Below are 12,540 nucleotides of genomic sequence, written 5' to 3' on the forward strand. Positions count from 1 at the left end.
GTTTGAAGGGAGAAGAAGGGATGGGAAAAACAGAAACAAGATCCCCTATGATGAGTGTTATCATTATGTATATCTAAAATATACCAATAAAAACACAAAAAATAGGTCCTGGGAGGTAGCTCAGCGATCTAAGTGTCTGTCTGGCAAGCGCAAGGACCTAAATTCAATCCCTGGTACCATATGCTGTGCCTGCTACTGAAACTGGGCGTGGTGGCACATGCCTGTAATCCCAGCACTGGGAAGGCTGAGACAAAAGAATCATTACGAGTCTGAGCTGTGTAGCGAGATCCTGTGCCAAATAAATAAATAAATAATTTTTTAAAATGCAAAAAATAAGTGAATGGTGAAACACTCAAGTTTATTAATAGAATTGGATAAAAATATAATTTCTAAGTCAATCAAAAAGAACAAGGGCCAGGGAGATAGCTCAGTAGAATAAGCACTTTCCTGGCAAGCACAAGGGCCTGAGTTCCCCAATTCTAAAAAAAAGCCCCCCAAAAAACCAGTGAACCTTTCAAAAGGTTCATTTTTGTATGCTACATTCTTACATTCTTGCTTTCATTCAGCTACTTATGAATATTTCCAATGTCACCAAAGCAATGACAATCATGAAAGGACAAGATTCTCTCTAAAAAGAAATATTTGGATTTAAGAATTCTAATCTGTCGTCATCTGATAATATATGATACCTAAGCCAGGCATGGTGACTCATGCCTATAAACCCACTTGGGAGGCTGAAGCAGGAGGATCATTGTCAGCTCGAAGCCAGCTTGGGCTACAAAGTGAGTTTAACACCACTCTGAACTGCATAGTGAAACCCTGTCTCAAAAAGGCTAAAATCAATCAATCAATCAATCTGATACCTGAAACCACTGGTTTAACATGGTTTAATGTATTGTAATAGTCTTTGTTTTCTAAAGTTGATACTGTGAGTTATTTTTTGTGAACACCTGATGTTTGGGATCTTTTTTCTCAAAATAAAAAAGTCCTTATTAAAACAGGAAAAAAAATTATACAAGTAAAGCTTATGATCTTAAGCCAGGTCTGGTGGCATCCCAAAGGCTGAGACAAAGGGACTGCCATGCATTCAAGGCCAGCCTGGACTACATAGCAAGACTCTGTGTCTGTGTCTGTCTGAGTCTCAGTCTCAGTCTCAGTTTCTGTCTGTCTCTCTCTCACGCAAAACATATAAAAGTTTATTGCCATAAATTATTTTAATTATAAGAACATTTCTGAATATTACCATCAATTTTTATGAAAACAAATAAAAAAGTTGTAACATACCATTTAAACATTTTTAAAGTATAAAACCTATTGTCTTCTCTTCAGCAACAGATATACTAAAACTGAAACAATACAGAGATTAGCATAGGTCCTGAGCAAGGATGAAACACAAATTTGTGACATGCTCCATGTTTTCATGGAATTTATAGAACACTCTATTCCTAAATCTTCTACGGACAGTTTACATAAGTGATAAACTCTGCTGATTAATTTTGCATGATCTGTTTACAACACTGCAAACGTAGTTTTATTTCACTTTACAAATTCTCTGAGACAGGTTACCTGTACTTTTGTTAAAAAAAAAAAAAATTATCAAGAAAATGAAAAACAGAGTCTGGGGAAATAGCTCAGTAGAGTAAGTGCTTGCCTGGCAAGTACAGGGTCCTGAGTTCAATCCCAGGTGCTGCAAAAAAAAAAAAAAAAAAAGCAAACAGAATTTTAAACACATGCCTCTGTATATGAACTTTTCCTCAGAGGAGTAAAAACACTATAATCAAAATGGGAGAATATTTCTCTTTACTAGTAAATCATCCTAAAGAATACAGAAAAAATCCACAATTTTAAAATCTAAACACATTTTACTGTGTCTCACAAACTACTTTCATGTTGAGATGTGGATAACTGAATCATAATGTTGGAGGCTTTTGTAGCTATAACTGGACAAAAGATGTGTCTTAGAAGCCCACTAGAAAGGCTGTCCTGTTATGTATTATGAATTAATTGCATTAAAAGAAAACAACTCACTTGTAATTATACTTTCTCACTGATACCTAGTTGCATAAAAGTCTTGGTTCTTTCTCATGCCCCTCAAATCCTTTGGTTTGGTATATAGAAAGTTGTCTTTTAAACTATTATATGACTAAGTCATACGTTCTTATAGACTGATCAGAAGCATCTGGGAAAGAAGGAAGTGAAAAAATCCTCACCGGGAAAGTTAGCTTAATGCTTGCCCTTCAGAGTGGTCCATTATCAACATTTCATAGTGGGTTTCTTTATTTCAGGTCCCTTAGGTATGCACAATAAATTATGACTTGAACTAAACAAGTCACACTTGGCTCCAAATGAAATTTTCCTACCTCTACTTTCTAGTCCCCAAGGTGGGAAGAGGAAATCCTGGTCACAGCCAAAGAAGTCATATTTTTGGCTCTAACATTCATTTTCCTGCTCTCTAAAAGCCAGCCAACTGCTATTGAGACTATAAAGCCTTAAGTTAGTATTTTAAAATGTATTTTAATTTTTACTTCCATAATCTTTCCTAAATTTAAGAAAAAATTAGTACAATTTCCCCATTCAAATCAGTTTTCTAACTAATTCTAACCTAAACCTTTTCAAATGTGAACTCAAGAAATAGAAAGAAAATAATGCATGAAAGAGGTTGCTTCTTTTCTATAGGATATCATGTTTTAAGTTTTCATTAAAAAAACTTCCAGTACTTTTGCATGATAAATGGAGTATTAAAGTAAAAGAAGGAACCAAGCATGGTGGAGCACGCCTATAATCCCAGCACTTGGGAGGCTGAGACAGTAGGATAGCTGTGAGTTCGAGACCAACCTGGGAGCTACAAAAGTGAGCACAAGGCCAGCCCAAACTGCACAGTGAGACCCTGTCTCAAAAAAAAGTAAAAGAAAACCATAAAGTGCTAGTTTAAAATCCAGTAGTATGAAGCATAGTTTCAGAAGAAGGAGTTTTAAAAATCATTTAGCTAGAGATGAATGGGGCAGACACACCCTAACATAGCCAGACAGTCACACCTTCTCAGTCTCTTCCTTGAGAAGTGGCTGCTATGATTTGCTTCCAGCCAACAGAATATGGCAAAGGTTACAAAACAATCACTTGATTAACACGTATTATTGGCAAAAGGTTGTGAAGTTACTGTCATGAATACAACTTGTCTAAGAGCCTGTTTTAGGTAGATGGTGCCATAAAGAATCAAGTTGCCCCTGAGAAAGTAAACTGCCATGAAAGGGCCTGTGAGTTGGCTACATGCATGGAACTGGAAGCAAGAGCCAAGAGCAGCCTCTGGATGCATTAGGAAGAACTTTAGTCCTACAACTAGAAGGAATCGAGTTCTGCCAGTAACTTAAATGTGCAGGAAAGAGGATCCCAAGCTCCAAACGAGAATGCAGTCTCGTAGAACTCTTGAGTACAGAACTCAGCAGAGCCATGCTGAGACTCATGACTCATGGAAATAATGAAAGTGTGTTGTTTTAAGCTACTATGTGGTAATGTGCTACACAGCAACAGAAAATTAATACAGTGACAGCCAACACAATCGATATAAGATTTTTGTCCATTTATTATGCTCTACTACATATTATATAAAACATGAAGCTATTAAGGATGGAGTACTCCCTCCAAAAACCTCTTTAATGACTTACGACTGCAATAACACATTGTATTGTTTCCTTATGAGTCATATTAGTGTTTACTACCATCTGTTCATTATCACTTGGTGATTATTATTATTACCATGTCTTAATTAAAATCTCTAAGAATGGAGACTAAAACAAAACCAAATGCAATCTTAATTAAATAAGCTTATATTAACCAATACATTCAAATAATAATTAAAACAACATTTTTTGAACACGATGCTCCAAGGCAGTACTTTAATTGTAGAAACACAAAGATCCTTAAGAAATTGTTCATATCTTTAAGGAACTATCTAACAGTTATAAAACATTTATAAACAGTATAATATAATGCAATAAAGGCCATGTAGGCTGTGCTTTAGGAAGTAATATAGAACACCGGGTGCTTAGACAAGATATCATATCTACATCTTGTACTATGAATAATTACTAAGAAAACAAGATGCAGTGTATTTATTGTAACTGTCCTACTAACCTGTTTTGAAACTGTCTCAATATTATTTTTTCTCAATAAAATTAATATAAAAAAAGAACACCAGTAAAGGTAACTATGCAGATAAATACAACAGTCAGTATTCCTATACTTCTGGATTGCAATTACTCTTTTTTTCTGTATCATTCAAGAGGCAACTATATAAAACAATAATTACATTAATTGACACACAATATATGCAGTCTGTGACAATAACAATACAAAAGAATGCATTGTAAGATGGTAAAACATAAACACTGCAAATAAAAACCTACAAAATACATATAAAAGAGAAGAAGAATCAAAACATAGGTTAGGGTCTCTAACGTAACAATCTGAAATCTGAAACTGCCCATGACACAAAACTCAAAAAGTCTTGAGCAGTTCAGATTTGAGATTTTCAGATTAGGGATACTCCATCAGTGAAATCTGTTGAAATACTATAAAATTTGAAAAACTCCCAGATCTCAAACATTCCTGATCCTAAGCATTTTTGGATAAGAGATATTCAACCTATAGGATACTATAATTCAACTAAAATAATAATAATTAGTAATAATGGATTTGAGAAACAAAAAGTATACAACACACAAAAAATCAACACCTAAATGGCAGAAATAAGCCCTTCCCTTACTTACTTTAAATACTGAAATTAAAGAGAAACTATGAAAACTCTTCAAAGAAAACATTAGGGGCAAATGTTCACAATCTTGGATTTGTCTATGGTTTCCTACATATGACACCAAAAGAAAAGGCAACAACAACCAAAAGCTAAATTAGACATCATTAAAATCTGAAATTTTGGGGGCTGGTGAGATGGCTCAGTGGTCTAAAGCACCTACTTAGAACAAGCTCAGCAAAGCACAGGGACTGTGGTTCAATCCCCCAGCACCACATGCCAGCCAGCTCCGCCCCCTGGTGGGCTGAGCTGGCCACACACACACACACACACACACACACACACACAAATAAATAAAATTTAAAGAAAAAAATCTAAAATTTTTACAGATCCATAGAGAAGCACAAACATTTTCAGTAACTTGTGTTACTCAGCCATTCCACAGATGTATGACCTATAATACAGGCTAATTGATGTCACAGTCAGAAATCAGCATGGCTATGTCATAATGGTTGATCGCTCTATTATGATGTCAAGGTAATGTCCTAATGGGAAATATGAGGTTATAATGCAGAATGGTGTTGTCACAGTCAGAAATTAAAATGGTTATGTCATCCTGGTTGACTGTTCTTCTATTCTGATGTCAGGTGACATCACAATGGGGAAATCTAAGGTCAATAATGTGGACTTTTGTTGTCACAGAACTCAGAATGGGCAATGTTTGAACTCACTAAATTTCAGAACTGCTACAGAGGAAGAACTGATCAAGATAACAGTTATAAGAAATTTACTTCCCTTACATTCAATATTACTATTAAAGAGTTTCTGTCTGCTTGTCTTATCTCTGTAACACAGACCACTCTGATTTATCCCACTTGCCTCTTTTGGGAATCACTTTTAAAAAATCCTTCTAGAACCATCCCTTGTCTTCCCCATTTAGAATTCACTGACACTTACTTTGCTATTTTATGCATTTGAGACACTGGAATTTGGAAAAGCAAAACTAGGACAAGTAGGCTCATGACTGAAGAATGCCAGGGCAGGTCACTCTGTGTCTTACATGACAGACTGAGATGCTTTCTGGAAGGGATTCATGGCAAGGAAAGTATTATGGCTGGAATAAATATCCCCAAAGGCCTATCTGTTAAAGGCTTGGTCACCTGTCTGCAGTGCCACTGGGAGGTGGAAGAACATTTAGGACACAGGGGGCCGGCCAGATAGCTCAGCAGATTAAATGCCTGCTTAGGCAGAGTGCAGCAGCTGGGGTTTGATCCCTGGCATGCCATGGCAGCCCTGTCCCCAGGGTGCAATGAGATGGCAACTGAAACTGGGCGTGGTGGCGTGCATCTGTAATCCCAGTTCTTGGGAGGCTGAAAACAGGAGAATCAGTACAAGTCTGATCTATGTAGTGAGATCCTGTAGACCCTGTACTAAGTATATAAAAAGCACACAAACAAATAAAAACTTCCTTTGGGCCAGGGAGATAGCTCAGTCAAACAAGTGCTTGCCTGGCAAGTGCAAGGTCCTGAGATTAATCCCTGGTACCACCAAAAAAAAAAAAAAAAGAAAAGCAAAAGGAATTCATGTTCTTTCCTTTCTCTTTTCCTCCCTTGGTCCCTCCATTCCTCGCTCCCTGCTTCTTGCTCTTCCTTCTGGAACTGTTATTTTTTTTGCCACAGCTACTCTTGGATATGAGACTGCAGATTCTTCGGCCTTTGGACTCTGGGACTTGCACTTACTTCTTTCTGGCTTCTTGAAACAAGTCACAAAATCAACTCAACAAATTGCCACCATGAAAAAAGTCTTCATGATCATGTGAGCTAATCTTGAAATCTCGACCTGTTTCGTCTCTCTGTCTCTTTGGGTCTGTCTATTTTTCTCCCTTCTTCCCTACCTCCCTCCATTCCTTCTTCCCTCTCCCTCTCTCCCTCTCTCCCTCTCTTTACTGGCTATGTTTCTCCAGACAACTCAATTGTGTCAACTTAGAGGTTTTTGGGTTGGGGGGGTTGTTTGGTTAATCAATTAATTTGGTATAAGGTCTTGCTATGTAGCTTGGACTCGTAGTAATCCTATCTCAGCCTCTCTAGCACTGAGATTACAGGCATGTGCCACCAGTTTTGGTGGCCAGTGTGATGTGCCTGGGGTTCTGGGGCCAGCATGGCACATGGTACCAGGGATCAAACCCAGTCCTTGTGCTTGCCGGGCAAGTGCTTAGACCCCTAAGCTATCTCCCCAACTCATGTTTGTTTGCTTTTTGAGAAAGGGTCTCATGATGTAGTCCTGGCTGATCTTGAACTCATTATATAATGTTACCCAGACTGGCCTTGAACTCATGGAGATCCTCCTGTCTCAGCCTCCAAAGTCCTAGGATTACACGAGTGTGCCCCCAATCTTACCTTAGGATTTAAATTACTATTACAATGTTTGAGAAATAAGCAGTGAGATAAAATGAGACAAAACTTTTGGCACAGAGTAAGAAACCAGTTTGGAAATAATTCTCTTATTTTAAGTAATAAGAGAACAAAGGAGAACAAAAGCTTTTAGCAAATAGACAGTAGGTAGCACAAGACTGTCATTCTGGAGATTAAGAGAATTCATTAGGTAAACTCACTTATTTCCAAATCTCTTTCTTGGTATAATTTCCAACCACAGTACATAATACTAAAGTACAAACAATGCAGTGGTCCTACCTAGCTGAAGTGAAAGAGAACAGACATTTGAGCAGCTAAAATTATGAAATCTGCACATTATTGCATTATACAAAAGGGAGTTTGAAGGAGAATGGACCACATAGTTCTGTGGGGAATCCATGAGGCTAGCTCTGTAGCGAAAACTTGGCAATACACAAATCTCAGGGCTCCATATCAAGCATTTCCTATTAAGTAGGTCTGAAATAAGCCTGAAAATCTGTATTTCTATCAAGCTCCCAGGGGATATTGATGCTCCTGACCTAGGACTACACTTTGAAAACCACTCTAGTTAAACAAAAGATAATGTAAATTAAAAATAAAATAAACCCTTTCTATTAGTCTCTTCTCATTGAGATGCTCCATAAATATAAAATATCTAAGGATTCAAGAAAAAAAGTGTAATTCATTTTACTCTAAACCAATGACTTGGGCCGGGGAGATGGCTCAGTGGAGTAAGTGCTTCCCTGGCAAGCACAAGGGCCTGAGTTCAATCCCTGGTTTCACAAACAAATAACTAACTAAATAAATAAATAAACCAATGACTTCTATAATACAATTTCTTGAGGTGTGGGTGGCCTACCTGTAGATCTTTCACATTTGGAAAAGGAATTCCTATTGTTACGACAGCACGGGCATTGTCATCTGAGAAATCCAGACCCTCGCTCACCTTACCACGACAAACTGCTACAAGAAGGGCTCCATCTGAAACAACAGAAAATAAACACTTTTAAGAGCACACTCAAAATTCTCAGAAGCTGCTTATTCTGGTTACTTTCTTTTTATATATATATAATTTTTCTCTTAACTACAACTTATTTACAAATGAATATAAATGAAATTCTAATAACTTTTTAACTTCATAATAAAAAATATTTCCTCACTATGAAATAATTTCAAGTTACCTTTCTCCCCCCTGTACTTGATTGCATCATAGTACACCTGCAGTAATTCATCAAAATCAGTTTTTTCTCCGCCTTGTGGTTCTACAATGACTGTCTTCACCAATTCCAGATTATGCCATAAGCCAGTAGAGAGCCAGCGTTCTTTTAATTTTTCTAGTAACTGAAAAAGGAAAAAGCTTATTCTGTGTGTGTTCAGCTGAATTCACCTCGTTTAAAGCCAATTTGACTACAATGTAACCAGGTAAACATTAAACTTTTGGTTGTCTCTTCTCACCTATAAAATGAGGTGAGCAATACATCCAGAGCTGCTCTGAGGTTAAATTCATTGACAGATTTAAGGAGGTTTGAATGGTACCTGGCACACAGTTAAGAGCTGAATAAATGTTAGCAGCTGCTGCTGTTACCGTTACTGTTACCATCAGCACTACTACTGCTTCTATTGCTGCTTATACTGCTATCTTGGTAATTTCAAAAGCAGGAAAAAAAAAATGCCTTTTAAAATCTGTGTATATACTCGTTTTACGGTGTGAAGGCTTAAGCCCAGAGCTTTCTAAGCATGAGCTTTACCACCAATTTATACATCCAACTTTTAAAAATGATAATTTTTAAGTTCCTTTTTTAAGCCTATGGTAAAATTCCTTTGCATCTTTAACTAAACAATCCTTACATGATTCTCTAAGATGATTTTACTAAGGGCATAGACAGTGTTGTAGTCAGGGTTTGCCAGGAAAAGAAATTAATACAGACGATTTTATAATATTCACCCAAAAAGTCAAATGTAAAAGAATGAAGGAGATCTCTCTACACATTAAAGATCCAAAGAATCCAGCTGAGGGGCTGGATCTCATAGCAATGTTCTGCACAAGTCCAGCTGAAGACCTAGAGCTCATGGCATGACTTTCACAAATCCAACTGGAGGCCTACGGCCCATAACAATGTCTCATGTCAGTCTGCTTCAAGAATCTGTGCCAGGAAGACCCAAAGGTCAGTGGTCTGTGCCAGTGGGCTGAAGGATCTGCACTAGAGCCAGGATGCAACGCTCAAAGGACGGACCACAGGTCTCCCAAAAAGAATCACAGCCATCCTCACTGACAGCGAGGACCTGAGCTCCTCCAATGAGGATGGTCAAGTTCTTATCAGCAGAGCCAGCCTGACAAGCTTCTCCAGGAGAATCAACAACATACCATCTCCCCCCACCCCAGCCGGTTCTCTTTTTATGTAGTTGGCAACAATACCCGTGTGGGCCTTCCACATGCAGCACCACACTGGTACAGTTGAGCTGGGTGTTACAAGTTGACCACCAGCTGTCAATCCATCAGAGGCAGACAAGTTCAATGTTTGAAACTTGTATCAGAACAATCCAAAATGAATATGGAATCAGGGACTCAGCTAACAAGTAGAAAACTCATTAGTACAAATGGAATATTTATAGAAACAACTATGCACTAGATTACAAAAGAAATTCAATCAATTTTCAAACAACATTTAGCATATTTAACACTTTTTTTTTAATGTATTTGGTTATTGTAGGGTCTTACTACACAGCTTGGACTCGTGGTGATAGTCCTGCTTTCAGCCTCCCCAGCACTGGAATTACAGGTGTGGGCCACCATGTCCGGACTGTGGTCTGCTCAGCCCACCCTGGGGGTAGGGCTGGCACAGATGTGGTGCCAGGGATCGAACCTCAGTCCCTGAGCTTGCCTAAGCAGGTGCTTTAGTCCACTGAGCTATCTTGCTGGTCCTTAACACATTCTAATAATGGAATGTTAGATCTACAATAATGCAGTCAGTGGAAAAAAAAGTTCAACACTAACATGCATATTCTTAAACAGTATGGATCAGATGGGAAAAAAATGAATGTAATCTTTAGCTACAAATGATAAAAGCATTTGCAATTCAAACTGTGTGGAATACAGCAAAGACAATGCTTAGAAATGCTTTATTTTTTAAATTTAAAGATAACATTTTCAAGGAAATCAGACAACTATTGAAAATACAAAGCAGATATTAATATCAAAACTACTGAAAATACAAAGCAGATATTAAAAATCAAATTGTTTTATCCATTTGTTCCCTGCAGTGTAGGCCAGTTTATTACAATGTAATTAGGTAGCAAAACAGCTCCCCAAATTCTCTTAAAACAGAAAGTAATCAATTTTTACACAATTTATTTACTCAAAAGAAAGTTGAATTTGAATCATTTATAGGAAAAAAAACATAACCTCAACTGAAATAAAACATACACATAATGAAGGCTGGATATTGGGAAGTAGGAAGAACCAGTTCAAATGGGAAGGGGAAAAGAGGAGGTGAAAGCAAAGAGGGAAGGAAGGGAAAGGAAAAAGAATGAAAACAAAGCTTGTGTAAACAGGAAGAGGAAGACAGGCTGAAGGGAGGGAAGGGGAATAGGAACTAATACAAATAGAAAGTCCATGCAGTCTATTAAAATCTCAATGACAGTTTTACATAAATAGAAAGGCCATTATGAAAGAATACATTTTATATTCCTGATTGCAATGGGCAAGAGTTCTAATTTCTCAGCATCTTTGCCAACACTTTTGTGTGTGTGTGTGTTTTAGGGAAGGGTCTACAGGGTGTTCAGGGTCTCACTACTAGATCAGACTCATAGTGATCCACCTGTTTACAGCCTCCCAAGAGCTGGGATTACAGGTGTGCACCACAATGCCTAGTCTCAACTGCTGGCTCAGCACGCCCTAGGGGTGGGGCCAGCAAACACTTGTTTTCTATACTTCTTGACAATGACCTTCCTAAGAGGCGTGAGGTGTTATCTCCATGTGGTTTTGATCAGCATTAATGATCAATCATGTTGAGTATCTTTTCATACACTCGTTGGTTTCTTCCTGCTCATGGTCTGAGAGATCTGTGGTTAACTACCAAGCCATTTTCCCACCACCTGAACACATGACTATTGATATCTAGCAGCATTTCACGGTTGCTATAGCTTCAGGCAATATATTCTCACAAAAACCTTCAAAATATGGCATAAAACTAAATGCCCTTATAGACTTGAAGACTTATTATGCTTTCAGTTTAGAAATTTATCCTGGAACTCAGCCAGTGGGTCCTTAATTCATATAGTAAGAAACCAAATGATGCTGTGAACAGACTTGCTCCCATCTCCCAAACTGATTGGAAAGGGACACTGGACAACTAGTTTACCCATTTCCAATGGACATTACATTTGCTAACCGAACACAAGTTGACCAGGTACAGAACTTTACACAGGAACAAAGCAAAAATTCCAAGACATGTTGCGATTTCAAAACAGAATAATAGTACAGTACAATCTTTGGATTTCAGAAAGATGTAACATTGGCCTCATATACAGCAAAGAAAAACAAACTGGTTCTGCTAATGGCAAAATTGTACCATAAGGGAAATATTGACAGGGAAAACTTAAAAAAATGTAAGCCTGAGGTGGTAACTTTCTATAACAAAATCAAAGGTGAAGTAGATGGTGTTGATGAGTTATATGGCAGCTATGATGTCACTCAAAGCACAATGATTGTGTTTTACTTGATCCGAAACATGGGTGGCAAAAATTGAGAGTTTATAAAAAAAAAGTGAAAAACATGGAGAAATTTTCTTAGAAGACTGGGACTGGAATCATAAGAGATCATTTACAGGAGAAGAAAAACAATGCTTCTGCATGGGGAACTATACAAAAAAAAAAACCCCACACAAAAAAACAACTGGTGCACAGTGGTGAGCTAACAGAAGAGACAAGCACAGCATCACAAAGACCTACTATGACAGGGGCTGGGGAGATGGCTCAGTGGAATAAGAGCTTCCCTGGCAAGTGCAAGGGCCTGAGTTCAATTACTGGTTCCACAAAAAAAAAAAAGACCTACTATGACAACCAAAACCAAAGGAAACCAAAAAGATCTCGAAGGCGCACTACAGGAAAGTACAGAAAAACAAAACATCCATGCTATCGATGTAAGTGGTACTTGTGTACGGAACATGGCACCTTTCATGCATGGAGACTGCCTTGGCTGTCACAGTTGAAGTGAAGATTCTTTCTATGGCAGACTTGTTTGTATTGAGATAGATTTTTACTTCTGATGCTGTCTTTTACATTTTGTAAGCAAGTAAACAGCTGATGTGAATATGCTGATGTCTATTCTAAGCACTCATTATATATTTGATATTTTATTTTATTAGGGATTTTTTTTTTTTT

At 37.7% G+C, this 12,540-nt stretch overlaps 1 protein-coding gene and 1 non-coding gene across 4 annotated transcripts in view; one reads left to right on the forward strand and one right to left on the reverse strand.

The window, feature by feature from the left end:
* Positions 1-12,540, reverse strand: part of Brip1 (BRCA1 interacting protein C-terminal helicase 1) — a 135,536-nt gene that overhangs the window by 32,347 nt on the left and 90,649 nt on the right. For all 3 annotated transcript variants that reach the window (XM_023703164.1, XM_023703162.1, XM_023703163.1), the window contains exons 15-16: positions 8,340-8,499; positions 8,018-8,139 (exon numbers count right to left, since the gene is read on the reverse strand). In XM_023703164.1, the coding sequence (XP_023558932.1) occupies positions 8,018-8,139; positions 8,340-8,499 (282 nt within the window). The remainder of the gene's footprint in view (positions 1-8,017; positions 8,140-8,339; positions 8,500-12,540) is intronic.
* On the forward strand, positions 1,319-1,420 carry LOC111813124. The gene has a single exon (XR_002818457.1). It is a non-coding gene; the product is annotated as a U6 spliceosomal RNA (small nuclear RNA).

The sequence above is a fragment of the Octodon degus genome, unplaced genomic scaffold (genome assembly GCF_000260255.1).
Source record: "Octodon degus isolate 3935 unplaced genomic scaffold, OctDeg1.0 scaffold00164, whole genome shotgun sequence".
Taxonomy (NCBI): Eukaryota; Metazoa; Chordata; class Mammalia; order Rodentia; family Octodontidae; genus Octodon; species Octodon degus.